Raw genomic sequence first — 21,944 nt, forward strand, 5'->3', positions numbered from 1 at the left:
CTGAAGAATTACCGGAACAATGGTGTCCCAAAATTTCTTCGCATAAAGATCGTTGTCAAGTTCAACAAAGTAAGAATTTATCAGAGCCAGCAATGCGCTTCCCCAAGAAATGATCTAGTATTCCATATTGGATTTACGATACCGAAATTTATTGACTTGACTTCCTGTGAAACCAACAGAAAAATGAGATTGCGCAGATTCTGTGATGAGACCAGCAAGATATAAAAATCTTTAAGAAATGAAAACAAACAATTAGATTAAAAAAAATCAATCACCTAACTGAAGAAAAAGAATAAAAGTGGCCCAGGGATAACGTATTAAGGTTAACCAGTCAACATGTCAGTTAAAAAAAGAATAAATAAATAAATAAAGTAAAATCGCTATTGTACAATCATGCAAATAACTGCGAAATGAATGTTCAATTCTTATCCGCTAAACCAAAAAAAAAAAAAAAAAAACCCTCATTTGGATAGTCCTCAGGAAAAACAAAGGTATACTAATTGTAAAAGTTGATAAAGGTAATGGCGATATTCTCAATACTGACTGCTATAACGGAAGATGCTATTGGTCACAGAAACAAACAGAATTACAGGGAGATCTTAGTAGCGATAACTGATAGAAAAATCCTACAATGGGATGATATTTAGCAACTCAGATCAAGACTCCAGATGCTAAGCTGATATAGCATACACAAACAAGGCGTCAGCGTTCTGCTGTAGATGATACGAGTTCCCTATTATTCAAATACCTGACAAATTATCGAAGCATTATTTAAAATAAGAAACACAGTCATGATCATGTTCAATGAACTGCTACCAAACTTCATGTTAAACTTGGTTCAACTATAGCCTGGCTGTAACTTATAGGGGTACAGTGAAGCAAAGTTAGAAAAAATACTCGTAAAGTAGCTTAATTTCAGTATCTATCCTGCTTCCTACAACTCTTCAAATAGGTATTAAATAAGATGGGTACGGAAGCCAAAGTAGAAAATGTATTATCTTCGGTGATTGCATGAATTTACGTACTAAATAAAATACTAAGCATTTTTCAGCCTATAGCAACCATGTGAATAGGCAAAAAAAAAAAAAAGAAAGAAAGAAAAGCAGACAGTTTCAAGCAGTTTCTTTCATAAGCCATATACAGAGAATGCCTAATTTTTATTTTACTCAGTGAATTATAGATTGTTAGGCAACACTAGTAGCTTCGAGGCTTACTTTAGTGCTATCTCTGCAATATTTTAAATGAGAATCTATTTTGGGGACAATGCAGATAAAATAAGGGGCCCTAATGTGTTACAAAATGAGGAAAGGAAAATAAACCAGACACCATTTTATGACAGCGCTACGATTACGTTTTCCTGTAATTAGCTGCTGGCTACGACAACTAATGATCTCTATGGAGGGGGTAATGACCAGAGACACTAATTTTATTTAAAAAAAAACATTCATCGATCATAGTTTAATGCACAGGAGAAAATCTGTGCGTGAACTTCAACCAAGAGAAACGTAGCAAAAGGAAATAACGTATTTTGAAAAACAGCGAGAAGAGATACTGAAAAATCAAAGTACGGGCCACATGCAAAACGAGAAAAACCAAACATCGATATGAGAGGCCGAAGCTCAAACTAGAAAAATTAATAGTCTATCATATCTATGTTATTTTCAATTTAGGATTCCATCAAATTTTAATCCTAAATTAAATAAGTTACAATATTCCAATTTGGATCTCCAAAAGTTTCAACTTGGATTGCTTTTACAATTTTAATTACGTAAGAATATATTATAGATGAAGAAATTGGTTTTTAATAATAACTGTATTTCTCAATTTAAAATATATAACTTCTGTTTTCCGGGGAGTAATTTTATCAAAGTGGAACCAATTCATAAGAATTTTCATATCTTTATTTAATGTACTTTTGCATTTCATTTACTGAATCTGCACTAAGGACCAGATGATATTGATTCAGATGGTAATTCAAAATGCAGATTAAAAAAAAAAAAAAAAAACCTCTGTGATTTGTTAATTTCACTTAATAACAGTAGGTCACAGAAGTGGAGGCAGATTATAAACAAAATGGATTCAACGACAGAACCCAGGGTAACACCATAATTTAGCTGAAGGAAATCCTTCTATAGCAGGGGTCGGCAACCTTTTCAGACTCGAGGCCACATTAAACTTTTATTTTTAAGGATCGGGTCGCAAGCGCTTAATTAAGAGAAAATAATACTTATCAATTTTCATTATATCAATCTTAAAATACACAGAAATATTTAAAGTACGACATATGAAACAAGCATGAAAATAAAACTGAACGAAAAATTATTACCACTTAAAAACAAAGTAATACAGTTTATGCACCAAATATGTGTCTCCCTGCTTAACTTTTGTGATTGTTTTCCTTTAGCCAAATTATCTATAACCACTTTATACTCTGAGGTGCAAAATCGAATCGAAGCATGCAAATATTCATCAGTCAGTCGAGAAGAAAATTTGTTTTTTCTAAAACTCATGGCAGAAAATGCTTGTTCGCAAATGTATGTGCTTCCAAATGCGACTATCATCTTCTTTGCGAAACTGATTAACTCATCATACTAAATACATCACTGAATAATTCAACATACGGGCCACATGCCATGTAAGTATGGTCAACCTTTTATGGGCCGCCAAAAATGCATGTTTGGGACGCATGCGGTCCGCCGATTGCCGACCCCTGTTCTATAGCTTTTGTTTTTACTGTTAGTGATCTAGATCTTAAATAACTTTCAACCAACTTCACAACATTATTCCTAATTCCTACGGCGTTTAGTTTATATATATCATGGGAATAAAATGTCAATGCTTTCTGTAGGCCTAGAAAAAAAGTTAATGTTAATATAACTTGATCTTCCGGGCAATGAATGATATCGTGAAGAACGTTATTTAGCTGCTGCCTAAATCATGCGGTCTCCTAGCTTACTTGGTATAGACGAGCCCTCACCTCATTGTTGAGGGCTCGTCTATACCAATAATTTCAGTTAATGTTTAGCAATGCTTTTGCATTTTAAAATTTCGTTTCAATAATATATTCCTTCTTTTACTTTACTGTTTACCTTCAAATATCGTTTCAAGGTGTGTTTGCGGTATTCGTTATAAGAATATTTTTCTGCTTTTTTATACATAATATCTCAGTGTTAAGCAATGCAGTTTGTGTTACGGCTTCATATCTGTAAAAGTACAACCAACTTTCCTCCTTTAGCATTTACTATATTAATAAATCTGCAGTATCTTCGATAATTGCTTTGTTTTTATCTGTTTCCAGTAAATAGCAAATGGAACTTAATTTATGCTTTAATACTACAATTTAGTCTAGGATACGGGATGTCATCGTCCTTGTAGTCTGAGCGTATCTTAATGATACAAACATGATACACAGCCATTAAGCCTTCTCTCGTTGGAATATTTATTTATGTGTTGCTTAAGGTCATACATAGCTACTAAATCATAATCTTGAGAAAATCATCTACCCCCCCCCACCACCAACAAACCAGGTTTAACTGACGTCATGCAGAATGCTGTCCATTCTTCTGTAAAGCTCTAAAGGTGTAATTAGAGTAGACCTATAAATAGCCATTATATAGTAATTGAACTTTAAGTTTATATATTTTGTGAGAATCCGAGCTATTTTCATTATGATACTATTAATTATTAGCTGTTAAAAACATTAATTTAAGATTTAAATTAAGGGATATTACATCCCATATTGTTTCATAGCCGAATAAGAAACTCAGAGTTTCATGCCGAATATAGTAAATATATATAAAGTTCGGCGAGTCCAAGCGTAAGCAAATACCTGGATAGCGTTACAACTGACCCTTTAGGGAGAGTAACACTGAGGCAACTCATGGTAAGGGTCAGTTGTAACACTATCCAGGTATTTGCTTACGCTTGGACTCGCCGAACTTTATATATATTTACTATATTCGGCTATGAAACTCTGAGTTTCTTATTCGGCTATGAAACAATATGGGATGTCTTCTTCTGGTTCCCATCTGCCATACGGCCGCGGGAGGGTAGCTATATGCTACCATTCCAGGGAGAGATGATTATGAGCAAGGTGGTTTCCCGTTGCCTTCCTTGCCGTAAGAATTTATGACTGTAACCTGTGTGTTCACGGGGCCGGTTTGCCTGCTTGCGGGATGAAAAACCTCAGATAAACTGGCGGAAAAAACCCTGCGGCCCACGCCCAAGACCGGCTAACTTGGCTATGGCTGAGGAAGATCCTTAAGCTCCTCACGTCGTGGACGGGAATCGAACCTAGGACACTCCTTCCCCAGGCATATGGTTGCGAAGCGCAAAGCCACTAGGCTAACCGCGCGGATATGGGATGTAATATCCCTTAATTTAAATAAGTTTAGGTCGCCGAATTGAAGACTTTGGCTCTTCATATAATTAATTAATTTAAGAGTTCTTGGTTCCGTTTTATCTCTTATGTATAAACTCAATACTTTTAGATTAAGCTCATTACTGGAAAGCGAAACGCTCATTATATTATACATCATTACAAGTTTATACATTCAACGAAAATAACTCACAAATATCCATCACTCTCAGGTAATTAGGTATATATTTTTCGTTCTTTTAATAGCAACGGCGGTTTTCTTCTTCGCACCTTATTTGCTTTAAGTGCTAAGTGTCATCGTTTTTTCCAAAAGAGCTTAACGTCCTTAATTCAAATATACATTTTAGGGTGTTTAGGGCACATTTCTTTGCTGTGTACGTACAGTAGATATATTATATTTATAATCGGGTATTTGAAATATGTTACCATCTTGGAAATCATTAATATCACTAGTACTTGTGCTGTTCTATCTCAGCCATTTTTAGGGTTTTTTTTTTTTTTTCGTACATTTTGGGGTTGTTGCACAACATTGTAACACGGACTGCTGATTGACAATTAAAGCTAATATGAATTAACGTACTATCGCACCTTAATAACTTTGGAAACTAAATCACGTTTAAAACATGCTCCGTAATGATGTTTGATTCTTGGACGTTTGTTTGTCCAATGATACCGAATTAATGTTCCACAGTCATGCTCTGAATGCGCTACAATTTTTATTAAGTACCAAACGTGTTCAAAAATACGAAAGATCCCTTGAGTGAGATATGAGGCTAAGTTGAGCTGGATACACAGCAATTCATTTTGTCTTTAAGATAAAAGATAGGAAAGTTGGAAAGTAAAGAGAAAATAAAAATATTGTGTTGAATGTAACAGTTTATTCAATTTTTTTATTTTTATTTTTAGGGCAGAGGAATGTCTAACTACTATCTCTGCATATTAACACGTTCCAAGTACGAATTTCCACAGTTGTTATTAACCTGACAGAAAAGTCCCGCTTTTGGGAATCTATTATAAACTATCCATAACTTTAATTAAATTACACAGTTTAATGCAATTAAAATAACTGATGTAAATGGTAATGAAAAACGAACTCAATTTCTCTATTTACTGTTGAATTTTGGAGAATTTTTATTTTTTTTATGTTTCCAGATTATTTAATTGGTTATAATAATTATTACAATTTTTCGCGGCGGGTTCTCGTTTTCTACTGCATATAAGAAGAGAGTTCTACTTATGAGAACAGTAACTTCCTAATAAGATACAACCACAACGGTTTCTTTAGTTCGTTCCCCTTTCTCCTTGAAACTAATTGTAAGAATTTATTCTCAAGAGGATCCGCAGAATATTAAGTAGGCTGCAAGACCTTCTAGAATAAAATTTTCATCTTTTTCACCCCGTCCGGCATTGACTTCCCTGTTTTGTTTTCTACCCCTTACACTATCCACTCGCTCAGACAAGAAAATTAGCGACTGGACGTTGCCCACCTGAGGCTGGCACAAAGCAGACAAGGAGAAAGAATGTTAATATGGCAATTCTCTACATACACGTTCGCCACTGAAATTAAAACCCCAGGCGTTACGAGCAAGCTGGCTGTTTCGATGAGATCTTGAACTCCAACGGTGGATGCATTCGAACAGCTCATTAAAATATTTATGTAGATTGTTTCCAATGCTGACTCACTGTGTCGCATGCTGCATGCGAGGAGATCCACGTTCACATTAGTCAACTTCCTTAAGATTATCTATCAGGAATCAAACATCCGAATATGCTAATTGGAGATGAAAGAATGCTTCACCGGAAAAGTTTCTTGAATGAGTAAGGAACTGCTGAGAATACCAAATATCTAAATGACATGGTAGAGAAATCACGCTTAGTTTCTGAAGCTTTAAATGTCGAGTGAATTCTCAGAGATGAGAGGGAAGGGAAGAGAAACAAGATTAAGAAATCAAGAAGAAGAATAGGTATTTACTGAAAAATTTACGGGTTTACAAAATTTACTGGAAAAAAAAATAATAAACACCTAATAGCAAGCATTTCAGTCTCCTCTTTAAAGTCCGGGTTCAAAGAACTTGAAATTATTTCAGAAATTCAAACAGCTGAGAGCTTTGTTAATCGACTATGAAGGGGTAGTGTAATCCGATGTTCGTTAAAATCTATTAGTGTGCTTTAATTGGCATTCATTACATACAACCACCCTAATAAATTCGTGTAGAAATTATATTCAGATAGTAACTGAAGAGAAAAAAAATTGAAACTCATTTCAAATAATTTAAAACTGTTCAGAAGGTTTACAGAGAATGCCTGAGTTTTATAAAAAAAAAAAAAAAAAGAAAAGCCATCTCCAAAATATTTTGTAGACGTGGTCGCTGGAAATGCAGTTTCATTGTTCAAAAATGATCAGTAAGTGCGTGCGATCACGTGTACATAACATGAAAAATATTTTTATCAATCCCAGAGGATAACGTTTTTGTATACTGTATGAAGCATTAGTTCCCAAACTTTTTCCGTTCACGGCACCCGCAGTGTCTCAGGAATTTTTCAACCCCTTCCAGGTTTTTTTTTTTTTTTTAAACACGTAGCGACTCTATATGCCACCTTGTAGAATGCAAGCAAAGCGATGTCATGTATGATGCTTGTGTAAAAAACGTATATTTTGCTCTTTCAATTTCAAACTGTGCGCTATATACCCACAGTTTGGAAACCACTTGTAGAAAGTAATAATGAGAAATCGGACAAGTGTTAAACATGCTTCTGCAGTGCATATTGTCTCCCTTGATACACAATTTGCAACCAGACCTGCTGAAAGACAATCCATTGATAAATGATGAACAGCGTAGGAGCAGATCATACTGGTAACTTTCAGTTGGTCTCGCCCATACTGCTTAAGCTTCTAGAGCAGTGCTTCCCAAACTTATTAAAAACGCAAAATCTTAAATATAAATTATTCAAGATTTTGCGTTTGTAATATTTTTTGTGCTTCTTATCAATACCTTTGAAATGAAACTTATATGAATAAGCATATATTTACTAATATTCATTAAATGCCGAAATACGCAAGAAGCAAAATTTCTGAACCAACATCAATGTGTGATTTTTTCCATTAAAATATAAAAAATAACAAAAAAGAAATAATAAACAATAAAAATTAAACATGTTTCTTTTAAGATTAAAAAAATCTACTCAGTCTTAAAACATTTTAAATTTGTTTTCATTATTTCACGGCCCACAGTTTGGGAAGCGCTGTTCTAGAGCATCTCTAGAGACAGCAGCTACTTTGAGTACTAATGAAAACAGTAAGGCGTCTCCTTCGCTAATTACAAAAAATGCGAAAACAGGCCGAAAAATAAAGTCATTTAAGACAATGACAGTCGATATCTTATATGAAATGACTCGGGAAATGGACAAGCCAGGATAAAGGTTATTATCGCAAATGAATTTCAAAGGCTCCAAAAAACCAGTACGTCAAAAACTGCATAAAGAAGACAATCACTGTGTGCCTGTTCGGATATTATCTTTTGTTTACAACAACAAAATTGTGATATCAGTAAGTGATATCACAATTATTACAGTGATATCAAGAACACAGATTTTGGATTAGTAACCAATGGCAGAGAATTGTACGGATCAATGTATATAATTCTCCTAACCCCACAACCATAGGGCTCAAAATTAGGAAGTTCGGGATCTGGAAGAGTGGAGCGTATTATCCTTGAATACTGCATCAGACGATGGAGTACTCCAGAATGAAACGGCATTATCCACCGAATCAACATGTTCAAGAATAGTTGAGACTGGTGAACATGGCAAAACTTTTAAACCAGTCATGACTAATATAATTCCTTTACGTGAATGCTACCAAACAGACGAGATATTCTGGCATGGACTAGATAATACTTATCAATTTCGATCTATTGCCCACAAGATATGTTGTTGAAAGGGCGATATAGAATCTGTATACTCAATACTGCATTCCAGATATCTGAGATCTAAAAGTTCCTATTTTTGTAACATCTACCAGAATGGAGAATATTTTTCGTTTTCAATCAGGATCCTAAAAATGTAACAAAGTTTTTTTTTCACGCATATTTTAAAAAGCCGTATGCCAGTATACTTAAAAATATGTTCGGCAGTATTAAAACAATTCAAGTTCATCCTATCAAAACTGTCGTTGAGAAGGTTTATTTTCTGGATCTATCTCCGAAATTTTCAGGTGTTCCAATTCTTTAAAAGCTTTCTGTCGATTAAAACAAAGGTCTCGACTCTGTTTCAGCAGGATGAATAATGTCAAGTTTTTGAAAAAGTTTTAATTTTTTTTTTCAGGTTTTGTATGGTCATCCACATTAATACAGTGGGATACAAATCGCGTTTTTGCGTGCGTGCACGCTAAACTGTATGAAACCTGAATTGTAGAATGTATATACTAGAATTCCAATATATCGTTTCTGAAATACTTTAAGCATTAACCTCGATCATTAATTTTAAAGTATCCAATTAAAATCTTGTTAGTTACCTCAAAGACTGCCTTAAAGAAATACCAATCTAGTTAAATTGATAGGCAAATACGACAAACACCATACCTATCATACATGAAGTTTGTAAAAGGGAAGAGTGGGGCAGGATAGTGTTCGGGAGGAAGTTAAGGCAAATTGCTCAGGAATTCCTAAACAGACAGTTTATGACTAAGGCATGACGCTTAATATAAACAGAGGGTATCATTTGTGCAGCTGGTACCCCACGAAAGATGGCCTCTTCTCCAGAACGAGTAGCATTTGAGAACAACAAACCTGTAAGCTGTTGTTTTGTGTGCAATATATCAGAATGGGCAGAAATAGCTTGTAATGTTTACTGTTCTGTGTTGTTGAGGAATGGTCGTGAAAGACTGAAGGAGCTTGCCATTCATCAAACAAGAGGATAGGCGCGATGTAATAGCATCCTCATCATAGAACCACGATTTTACACCAAATATTTGTCTATTTAATGCTTATATTTAAATTCGAAATTATTTTTTGATATATACTGCTTTCTTTATTTCAATTTTCTGTACCAGAGCAAGAACTGGAATTTGCTTAATTCTATCGCATGTGTACAGAATGCAACCAATGACTTCAACGCTGCAGTTACGAAAGCAGTGACAAGCTTTTTTGACACCGGATTAAAAATAAATAAACAAAAAAACTCCTTACTTGAGAATTTTTTTTTTACTTGGCCAATCCTTGCACCAAGTCGACTTCATGCGCAAGTTACAACAAACACATTGCTAAAAAAGAAACTACATCATTACGACGAATTCACCTTTGATTTGGAAGTGGCAGGGGGAGGTGGATAATCAGGAGGAATCTACAGTAGATCAGTGTTTTGTAAGACATTTAAAAAACCCAGCTAATTTTAATTTTTTTTAAATGTTGAAATAAATAATAATAATAATCAAAGCTTGGGTTTGAATCCCTCGAGTCCATATGAATCGAAATCGAGCTTCGATTTCCCTAGTTCTGTCAACAAAATCTGATATTCCAAAGAAAGCCTCTAACTCGGTAAAGGACTTTCTGTCAACTCCATGCAAGGGAAAACACTAGCAAAACAACTCAGGAATGATCACACGGTCCCAAAACCCAAGCAGGTGCCCGATTGTGAGAATACCTGAAATCGAAAGTCAACACCAGCCAAACCACTCTGAAACAGCCTGAAGCAGATGAGCTCTCCACAGCCCTAGTTAAGCCAAGTTACAGAACATGTTTGCAGCATCGTTCTGGGAAACAATGCGGAACACAGAATTCGGACTACGACCATGCACGTGCACACAGATAATTCAATGGGGCGAAGATTTATTCAGGTTTAAAAAAAAAAAAAAATAGTGATTGCTATATGACAGCATTACACAAATGAAATGGGTTTTTTTTTCTATTAAAACATTTTTAAATTACTGAACGGGAAAAAAAAAAAAAAAAAAAAAAAACGCATACGACAATGCGATCGCCATAATTAGAACTTTGGTTAAATGGAAAATAAATCTCTACTGCGCACTTAATGCTAAGCGCGCTTTCGAGTATTCAACTATGTATTCCGATGATCACGGTAGAAAGTCAAGATAAAGAACAGCAGTCATCGCAAGAATACCGATTTCAACTGAGTTGTCACGACTTGAGAAAATTACTCGTCCTGAACACCTGTTCACCTTGGTATGTGAATAATTAATAATGCAGACTTGCTAGGTTGGTCAAGGTCTCGTCTTCGCGTTCTCGGAAACAAAGTATATGCTATCCAACACGATATGAAATGCAACTATGTTGCGAAGATTCTCTGAACAGTGTTACGAACTTCAAAGGAATGAATTAAAAATTAGTTTTAAAAGTTAATACGATCACTCTAAACATGCTCATAAACTGTAGTAATATATTTTATTTTATGCAAATACATGAAGCAAACGAATTACTGGATGTACACGCGTATTATCGCATAATATACTCGTAATTCTCTTAATAATCTATCTTCAGATTACATTGTAAACCCAATGAATGATTATTTATAAACATCTCACCTGCTACGTGGGAGGTACATGGAGCCATCGATGAACACAGACCCTGAGAGAAGGATGTACCAGCAGGTGCTAAGCTCTCCACGACTAAAAGAGAAGAAATACTGTTAGCTAATATGATCCTATTCTTCTAACACACTGTACAATAATTAAGTGATATCTCATTTCAAAGCAATTATTTGGTTACAATTACTATATTTACTGGAAATTCAATCACTGCAGCTGGCTCTTCAAATGGGAGGTGAATTTCATAGCCAACTGAAAGACTATCACCCTGCTTATTGAAGGCCTGGAAAGTTTCATGTTTGGTGTCTAGAGCAGAGTCGCGGATCGTGCAAAAATGAATTAGAAAATAAGCATTTTTTAAAAATTAAAAAAAAATCTTAGTCCTCCCAACGTACTAATCTACCATAGATTTTACAACCTTTCGTAGATAAGTCACACAGTTTCCAATTCTTCAAACACAGTATAAATCTGATTCGCCAGGACACACAAACTCGACTTGTTTACTAAAAGCACAGCTCGGTTGAGTGGATAGAAGGAAGCGTATTAATACTTGTTCCACTTCAAAATCATTTAAAACAGAAAATTACGCCATTTCCTCTTCAAACAGACAATAGTCTAAAAGTTGTAACAGATGTATGAGTAAACTGATATCACAATTGGTTATGCTCATTGATACTTAACCTAAACTTCTATGAAGTTCAATGGAATCTTTTATACTTGTTAATAAAGATGAGATGATATCGTTGGAATTCATTTAAGTAACGTTCGAATTACGTTCATCCAAACATAAGTTACAAGCAACACAAGCGGAATTTTAATCTATCACTGTTATTTTATATTTTGGAAAAATAAATTTGATTAACCGATAACAATATTCTCAACTATGTATTGTAGACTTGTGAATTACTGCGACCAAGGAAGAGAGGTTAATCTCTTTCATTCTTTTTTGACAATTCATACACATCACAAGTGGCTTCGCCCATTATACGCTCGTACTAGAATTGACAGAAGGTCGAAGAGAAGAAGAAACTTATTAACACTAAGTTGAAAAGCCTGCAGATTATACTCTGGGAAAACACACGAGAGAAACTATTCCAAAAAAATCAGCAGTAGAGGGAATGAAATGAACTAATCTGTTTTGGTGACCAGGTTAGTAATGTTAAGTGCATCGTGGAAAAAAAAAAACTGTTCTAGCGAGTATTGTAGCAGTTATTAATTTTCTTATGTGGAGTGATAACTGGATCAGTGATTAAGTTAGCATTATTATAAAGACTAACGTAAATGCATACTGCTTTGAAATTCATTGTCAACAGTACATCAAGAAAATATAACGATTAAGACTTGTGTAAGCATCATATTCGACTTTCTAGAGTTCACAGTAATGTAATCCTTTCAATTCTTGGATCCATCTGCACATGATGTATTCCCATCGTTCCATTTATTATAGATTCGACAAACGATACAAGTTGGAAAAATCGAACTCAAAAGTAAACGTCGGGGACGTTTACTTTTGAGTTCGATTATCTGAAACTGAATTACAGGTAATCCTTTATTTTCCATGTTTCGAAATTCACATGGAGATGAAGTGTGAAATATGATTATGCTTGATCACTGAAAGCGATCAAAATTGTGCGTGAGTGGATACTTGCGTTGGCTGAACGAGCAAAGAACGAATCCGTTTAGCAAACAAATAATGGTAATAATAAATACATAAAATTAAATTTAAAAAAATAAACTGAAGAACTGAAAATGTATTAGTTTTATTCTTGTCGATTGTTAGAAAAAAAAATTTTCTGAATATTTCATTATAAAGTGCCGAAAGTACTATCAATAAACAACCAGAATTTGCCAGAGCTTGCTCATAATGTAGCTGCAGATCAGCTAATTTTACTGAAATTAAAACTGATTGAGCCGTTTCCATTGAATCATTTTAATGGAAAGATAAGCCAAAACAAAACTGTCTACTGTACATGCGCCAAAAATTGCAGAATTCAATTGCTATAATAAAAAAAAATATGTCAATATACACGAATATTATTAATAGCGTAACATTTTTATGCTGCAATCATTACCTTACTTCATAATATGCGCACTGCTGACAACATTGTGTTGGCTAAGAGTATCACTATATGTGGTAGTACAGAAATCAAAACTGAAACGATTCGACAATCTTTCGCAGAAATCCTAAATAACAAATTTTGTTGATTTTCATTCAGCCAGTGAAGGAGGCATCGGACACCAACGGGTAATGAGCAAAAACTCTCTCAAGTTCCTTTGTTCTACATTATTGCATTGGGCGTCTAACCATTTCATCTTATCCATTCTGACTGCTTTCTTCACCTCATTATACTTTCTTCTATATTGCTCCTCTATTTGTTCTTATGTATCCCTTCTTATCTTCTACATTCTTTTCTCCTGTACTAACTTCAATGTTTCTTGTCTAATCCACTTCTTGATCTTCTCTTCTTCTGGTACTGTTTCTTCAACTGCATCTTCTATCGCCTTCATTACTCCTTTCACTCTTAGATTCGAATTAATTTTTTTTTCTTTGTCCACACTTTTAAGTTTCTCTTCTAACACTGTTCTGTACCTTCTTACTATTTCTGCTTCACTTATTCTTGCTGTATCTCTTCGTTTCTGATGGAGTTTATATTTTCTTTTTAATTTCAACTTGATGTTTGCAATCACTAAACTATGATCCGAGTCTATACCCGCTCCTTGAAAAGTTCGACACTGCTGTAGTGATGTTATCCATCTATTTTTAATCGCAATCATATCGACCATGTTCTTGGTTTTCCCCATCATTTGATCGTCACGTCCATTTTCTGCAGTCCTTTTGTTGGAATCTTGTGTTACAGATCACCATCTCGTGGTTCACAGCAAATTCTAACATTTTTTTGCCTCATTCATTTCTTTCTCCGTATTTTCCCATGAAGCTTTCCAAACCATTATTATCTATTCCAACTTTAGCATTCCAATCTCCTTCAATAATTAATACATCTGGCTTGGGTATTGTTCCTATTGTTTCTGTCAGATGTGGGTGCAATATATCTGGACTATTGATATATTAAATAGTTTTGCTTGAAATCTTGATACTACGATTCGTTCATTGACTGGTTTATATCCTAACAGTGCCTCTCTAGCTCTTTTGTTAAGTAGGAAGCCAACCCCTGCTTCGTGTCATGCCCTGACTGTATGACTTCACATCCATTTATCACTCCTGATGATGTCCATCGCATCTCCGCCTGCCCTAATATATTTGAAATAACTGGATTTAATCTCCGCCTGATTTATATAATTTTGCATCGCCGAAATGAAGCCTTTTGACTCTTTATTTTAGTTAAGAACTGCTTATCGATTTGAATCATTTTGCAGAAATGAACAAATACAAATTATGAAATAAATAAACAAATTTTAAAAATTAAAAAGTATCTTCCAACCAGTAAATACATCGATACCAAACAAGAAAACGGAATGGCAACAAACATGTTAACAGAAGGCAAAAATACAAAATACAAAATTAGAAAAATAGAAACCGAGTATTAAACCAGTTGCAAGACTAAGATAGCAGTGAAATAAAGGATTGCAATGAACACTCGCAATGAGTCTATGACTTCAGGCGAAAAGATGAGTTGCGTTCCACGAACTCAAAGTGTAGTTCTATATATAATTTCTAAACGTTCTGCCTGTGCAAGTGGTGCGGCGAATTTAAAAAATAAATAAATCGAGAGATGGTAACTCAACAAAAATCGGTCCAGGCATAAGAGAAGAATGACATGCGTATAAATGGACAAAAAAAAAAAAGTCCTTACGCTTTCCGAAAAGCTTAGAAAATCGGCTAGATTGAATTACATTCCCAAACAAGAATGCTGTTATGCCCCTAGTTATGACTACAGTGCGAAATTAATTCCATATTTATTCCACTTATATCAGACAGCAGATGATGAGCACTGTACTTTTTGAAAGAAACACGCTAAAAATGTTCCAAGAGCATATATGATATAAATTACTAGTCCTTTGATTAGGTACTTTATCTAAGAATGTATACTCGACTCCATAAAAGAGAATTTCAACTTCTACGTGAAGACGCAATTTCTTTGATTCCCAGTTGTTTAGGCTCATACAAAAAGATTTTACCCGCTTTAAAAATATTGCGTAATTTATGATAATTTCTACGTTCGAACGATATGTGTGTAGTAAGTAATTCTAAGAATATGCTTTAGTTATATACTTTAACTATTAACGCTTTCCGATTTTAGTTCTCATTGTTTATAATGTTCACGAAATAATGCGCGACTGGCAAACTGGAAAACTATAGCATATCAAAACTAGTTTTTCTAGTTATATGATTATATATATTGTGAACTCCACATCACGCTGTGCAGGGATTTAAAAAATGGAATAAAATTTATCTACCGATTCTTTGTATTTCTCTCATTGTACAATTATTTCCCCCATAAATTTAATCAATATATATACCCTTACCTCAAACAGTTTTCATACAATCTCATATTTCAAGTTAAAAATGAGAGAATAGGTATTGATCAATACACTGTGATAAATATCAATATATTTAAAAATAGTTTACATCGCGAGATGAAGCAGTCTTATTTGCCAAAATGACCCACGATATATTAGATAACTACTTGCGGATGGGCAGAAAGATGTCACCTGAATAAAATGTACTGGTTGATAAAAAGGTCAGGTAAAAACAAACGTGTTCGCTCTCACCAAGCAGTATCTCTCGTGAATATAAGAGAATTGATATATATTTCCCCTTCGACGATTGAAATGCAATTGCACAGAATTCATTAACTGTTGGCACAGTGATTAATGTCAAAGTGTGATGAATTTTCGAAAAACAGAAATACTCGGCTCTTATTTAAATTAATTATAGCTAACGCTCGAAGTTTTCTTTTTCTATCATACACTAGAGAATACTAATGCGGAAAGTTTTAATAATAATGGAAAAACAGTTGTTCACTAATCAGAAATTATTAATCAGGATTATATGGCGTGACGTTGAACATGAAAAATGGAATGAGATCGCAATCACAGAAAGGCGGCACACTTCCACCACACGACTCCGAACTAATCTAATTTACTAATAATCCTACTGACTTTTAAAATAACACGCAAAGTTTGCTCGCAGACGTTTTATACGAACGCCATTTCAATTATATAAAAATAGTGTCGTTGCATCATTTAACGAGAGTGAATAACGTAGCCAGAAAGGTCTGCAAAGTTGATTAAACAATATAAGTTTCAAAAATATTTTTAAGAACATATAGCAAGAATAAAGAAATTAAAACTAATAAATAATTAAAGATAAAAAAAACTTCATTTGTTCTACAACGAAAGCCTTTCACACCTTCCGAGTAGTTCTGACATTAAAAGATGACCTTATGACATACAGAACAAAAATGAAAGTAAAAAAAAAAAATTTTTTTTTTTCAAATGACCTTCAAGCATTACTATCTACTTGGGGAAAAAAAAGTAAAATGCATTTTAAGATTGACAGGTGTTCTTGAGAAACGTATACGAAAATTTCTAAATATGAATGAACACTTGTCACCTTTCTGCTCATCATTCAGTACGTGCGTGTATGCACAAATCACCAAAAAGTTGAATGAACGCATCAATGCCTGTTGTCCCGGCAAAATAACACATTCCACACCGCCATCAATCAAAGCTACAGACATACCCCTGCAAAAGAGAAGTCAGCAAATATAGTAGACCACCCTCTCCTCCTAAATCCCCCACCACCACTCGGTTCCGTCAGCTTTACGTTCGCATCGTACGTAAGAAACAAAACCTTAAAATGACACTTGATGTCGGAGAAAAACACGCTTCGTGAACCCACATCTATGCAATTTCACGCAACTTCATGAACGTGACCTTCTTGATCTCTCCTCGGTCGTACGCAGAGGTCATATCGACAGAAGAGGAATGTACCCATCGGCGATGGGAAGTAGTTGGACGTCAGTACAAAACTCGTGCTGTTCTAATATCCAATGGTCAAAAATGAACTACTATTTACCTGTGGCAATTATGACCCATTTATAATTTGACTAAAACAAGCAGGAATGATCAGGAACGTCACGCAGGCGAATACATAGAACACTTGTTTACTTTAAAAATCAAGATTTGGCTACTTTAAAAAAACATCGTATTTTTAATCGTAATGATATTTTTAATTTTTCTTAATATTTTAATAACATAATCACGTTACGTAGAGACTAATTTATATGCGAGATAATGAGCATTTATCATTCGTTCATTCCTCAATAATACATGAGGTAGTTAATAATAATCAGCTGCCTGTGCAACCAAAAAGGGTTAATAATTGTCCAGTGACATTAAAATCGTTATGAAATGAAACGAAGACGTGTCTTTTTTTTTTTTTTTTTTTTGTAGTCACAAATTTAATTACTGCACTAAGATCTGGAACCATGGTACAAATTGTGTGCTGCAACAGAGTTAATGTGACAATGGTGGCATTTCATTAATAGTATCATTTTATTGGTTTCATTGGAGGGGCAAGCAGATCCAGAGAGAGGGCGCCCGCACCGCCCTAGGTACACGCTATAAATCTATGCAATGTTGACACTCTTATGGTTACAATTTGGTTGCAAATGATTCAAACCGTTTGTCGAGTATATTATAAAAAATAAACATACAGCAACAGCTCGTATAACGCGGTTTCAAACAGTGCGGCTTTCACTATAATGCGGTTTGTAAGTGTAAAATTAATTACAGTACATTTATTGTAATTAATGTGTTTTTAACGCATTCTGCCTTGATTTCGTCTGATAGGTAATTATAATGACTGCATTTTACATTAATAGTTATTTTACTTTTAGAGCAGCAATGTATTACAAAATCAAGGCAGAATGAGTTAAAAACACATTCGCGAACGATCTTGTTCTTATTTATTGCACTGAAATATTAACTACGATGTAGTAATAATGCATCAGCAGCAAAGACGTGGGCGCTTTTACAAACGTTTTATGTGCAACTTATCATCCCTTTATGCAAAGGAAGTGAAGGACCTAAGAAACGTAAATTGTTAACATAAATGTTTCCAATGCATTACACCGAAACCCGTTATATTAATGTGCGCTTAGTGCGGTTTCAGTTAGTACTTAATATTTTCAGCACACATTAACTTTACTATTTGAGATATTGCTGATTTTTGCTAATACACGGCTGTTACCTTAATAGTTAGCATGCAATGAAATTTCAACGACTTGTAAAAAGAAAATACAAAAATAAATAAAGAAAAATAAAATATCCATAGAATTAAGAATCACTTGAAAATCACAGCTGTATACAGAGCAAACTGAAAAGATAATCTGGTCTTCTGAACCGATGTTATGTATGTCTAATCTTCTCTACTACATTAGGTATCCACCTGGATAATAAACGAACAGGGAAGGCTAGAAATAATATTATATTCTACATTGGCTTAAATCACAAACATGATGGTGATGCAATGTCATGTATACGCTACCAACATAAGATTTGTTAACGGAAAAGAAGTGGAATTAATAGAATTACTGTACGCCCACAGATGCGAGACCCTTCGACACTTCTGCGCATGTTAGAAGGAGAATCCATTCCGATATTAGGATAATCAATGCGTTTCTTGGGATGAGTGTTTATTATTATAGGAAAATTAATTTTCTTTTATGAAAATTCTAGTTCTTAAAGTGGTAACTATTTTGCTTGTACAACAGTTGGAAAATTTACGTATAAAGCACGGGATTTCGCGTGAATCGTATATCCTTTATTTCTTTCTCCCCCTTCAGCATGAATTGACTATTCTTGGCACATTGCCACGATCGGTTCTCTGAAGGGTGAGTGTACAATAGTGAAGTACTGTTGACATAATTTGTGTTACTGAAAGGGAAAAAAATGCTAAAACAGGCGAGATACTGCTAAAAACTAAGATGTTATATTCGGAGAACAGTGAACAGGATTCAACACGATGAACTTCTTGAATGGGCAAGCAATTTCAAGTAGAATAATGTGGTCAATGATTCAAAAACTGGACAATTTGAGATTTCTTGGTGTCTATGGACTCACAGAAGGTTCTACTAAGGAAGCAGTACAATACTTTGAGTCACCAGAGAGAACAGCTGACAAAAAGAAAAAGTTATTTTTCTGGAGATATCAATAACAGAATAAGAAATGGACAGTAGACATCGAAATGTTATGGGAAAATTCAGAGAAAAGAACAAAGCTAACAATAATGGTAAATACTGCTGGATTTCTATTACTATTATTAATACCATGTTTCAACATAACAATGTGCAGAAAATCACATGGACAGAACACTCAAAAATTAAAAAACGCCTTATTCGCTTATCTTATTAATAATGATGATATATTGATGACACAAGAGTATATATGGGATATGAAATAGCAAGTGAGCACCGTTTTGTTTTGAATAGATAAAATATGAATATCAATTTGAAAAGAAAAAAAAAATAATATGTACACAAGTTTCAAAAAAATAATCAGACGAGCAGCTTTCAGATATGAACTGCAGACTCAAATATTACTGGAAACATGAAACAGTTTGAGAATAAGAATCAAAATTGGAGACACTGTGGCAAAATTCAGCGAAAACTGATTCAGACAGGGACAAGCAGTTGTCGTTATTTGGGATTACGAAGGAAGCAACTAAGGCTGTTAAATTTTGTATGTGAGTTCTTCCTAGTTGGCTTTCCTGTTTTATAGAATGAAAAACCCGAGTTTCTGGGAGAACAAATCCTGTTACTTCCCTATGAGACTGACTAACTCACCTTCAGTTAAAAATTCCTAGGATTTTTACATGCGATTCGAACTGAAGTCTTTCAAAAAAGAGAATGGTTCGATACTGACTGAGCTACGGAGGCTCCGGGGAAGGGGGGGGGGGTGCGAAGTTGTTTGCAAGGAAAGAAGAATCGGAACTTCACCATGGAATTAAGAAGTTCAAGAGGCAGCCCTGGAAAAGAAGAAATTATATCGAAGGTTCCCAGCGAGTCAGTAGGGTATCCCCAGAGAATATAAAGCGAAAGGGGGGGGGGTGTAAGATAGCTAAATAAAAGTCATGGGAAGAATATAAAATAAAAATATCAAGATTTTGATTATGAAAATTCAAAATATCATGCTAGGCTTCAAATATTATTGATGATCCTTTCTGGGCACTAAAACCTGGAACAAAGAATGGCTCTGAAGTGAAAATATTTCTGCATAAATTCTGCCCGTCTATATTTCATTAATGTGATTCCTGCCGTTTGAAATTAGAATCAGTATTGTCATATACTCATCAAATTCACTTTCAATTTGCTCCAGGCACGTTTTTATTGCTTTCTCTAACTGCATGTAGTTTTTGAATTACCATTTCTAAGAAAATTGCCTAATTACCGCTACAGCGTAATCAGATTCATAACAGAATTTACTTAACTCAGCAGAAGTGGAATTATCGATATGGCCGTTTTCATATCCGCTGCCAACTTGAAGGCGGATAGATTTGCTAATAGGATAAAAATACTTTGCAGAAATAACATAAATCTTCAAATTTGCATGTGTTACCAAAACCCAACGACTTAAGTTTACATTAAAAAAGAAGAAGAAAAGTTTGATATATAAAATGCATTTTATAATGAATGACATTCACGAATAAAATGTAGTTTTCGTATCCTCCTTAAAACGTTTTAAACCACACAGAAATTGTTCTTTAGATACTGTTATATCTCCGTATTAAATGAAATATTCAGTTCCGAAGATATAGTGCGAATTTTACTAAACGTTAATGCTAATTCTCTGTCCTAAAGTATTAATTTTAATCAAGGTATAAAAATGTCGCTTCAATGAAATAATTTAGTCACATCGTATCAAATGCCTAACATAAAAGGCAGGATTTATATACAGATAGGTTTTATTTTTACTCACTCTTATCTAGCAAGTTTCCGATCGTATGTTTACAATTAAATTTTAAAAGTATTATCCATTGTCCCATTTATCCAATACCTATTTGTACCACTTGTCAATCAACAATCTCGGGTTCTGTTATAGTTATATCAAAAATATTTTCAGAAAACTATTTGGTACATAACTGCTGTACAATTTGTTCACGTTAATTTTTAAATTTTAATTTAAAAAAAAACTAATAATTTCTGGATGTATCGAAACTTGAAAATAAAAATGCATTATTTTAAGATATTAAAAGTACAAATTTAGATTTAAAAAAATGGAAAAAAAAAACGGTTGCCAATCTTACACTAATTGCATTTGCCAATATGATGCTTCCTGTGATCTTAACATCACATGGTAGCCATGACGCTAAGCTATATGCTTCTACAGCAACAGGTTGTGTTGCTGCGTCTATAAAGTGTCAGAAAGTAGTTTATGTTGCCAAGAATGAAAGATACCAGTCTTTATTTCCAAACGTTCTTCGTTCAAACCCAACTGACGTGATTAATATGTGGGACTGCGCTTTTCAAGAACTAAATACGCGATTTTTTTTCAGTGCGCTTAAGTCCGAATGTTTTTCTCTGCTCTAAACAACCGAATCATGCACTAAAAAACCGAACCACGTGGGAATATTTCTTTTGTGAGGTAAATTTAAAATCAACATTGTACGTTATGACTTGGCGATGAAGTGTTACTTAATGTCTAGTTTAAATTAAAATAATTTTTTATAAATTAATAATAGAACAATTATTAAAATACATACATATAATAATAATTATTATAAATGCATATAACTGAATTTTAATGCACTTTTGGAATTATATTTTGTTAAACATACCTGGAAAGCAAATAAATGCAAACAGAAGTCTCCACACGTTTTGCGTACTCTTAATCCATTTCACGCTGAATGAAAAGCCGCTACCATATTTACCTATCGGCAACACATGCGTAGTTTTTATTTTGTGTTACCCTGACACTGAGAACTGACACAGTTCAAACAGCCAACTGCCTAACCTAGTAGAAGCCCTTTGCTTCTGCTTAACACCGCAATGTGGATAATTT

At 34.2% G+C, this 21,944-nt stretch overlaps 1 protein-coding gene across 4 annotated transcripts in view; it reads right to left on the bottom strand.

Annotated features, from left to right (window-relative positions):
* The window catches only part of LOC150099532 (rap guanine nucleotide exchange factor 6-like), a 486,813-nt gene that overhangs the window by 377,639 nt on the left and 87,230 nt on the right, over positions 1 to 21,944 (bottom strand). For all 4 annotated transcript variants that reach the window (XM_090404032.1, XM_090404034.1, XM_090404030.1 and 1 more), the window contains exon 3: positions 10,917 to 11,000. In XM_090404032.1, coding sequence (XP_090260158.1) covers positions 10,917 to 11,000 — 84 coding nt within the window. The remainder of the gene's footprint in view (positions 1 to 10,916; positions 11,001 to 21,944) is intronic.

Source organism: Typopeltis vanoorti, chromosome 14 (genome assembly GCF_054136105.1).
Source record: "Typopeltis vanoorti isolate ZY-2024b chromosome 14, IOZ_Tvanoo_1.0, whole genome shotgun sequence".
In the NCBI taxonomy this organism is placed as follows: Eukaryota; Metazoa; Arthropoda; class Arachnida; order Uropygi; family Thelyphonidae; genus Typopeltis; species Typopeltis vanoorti.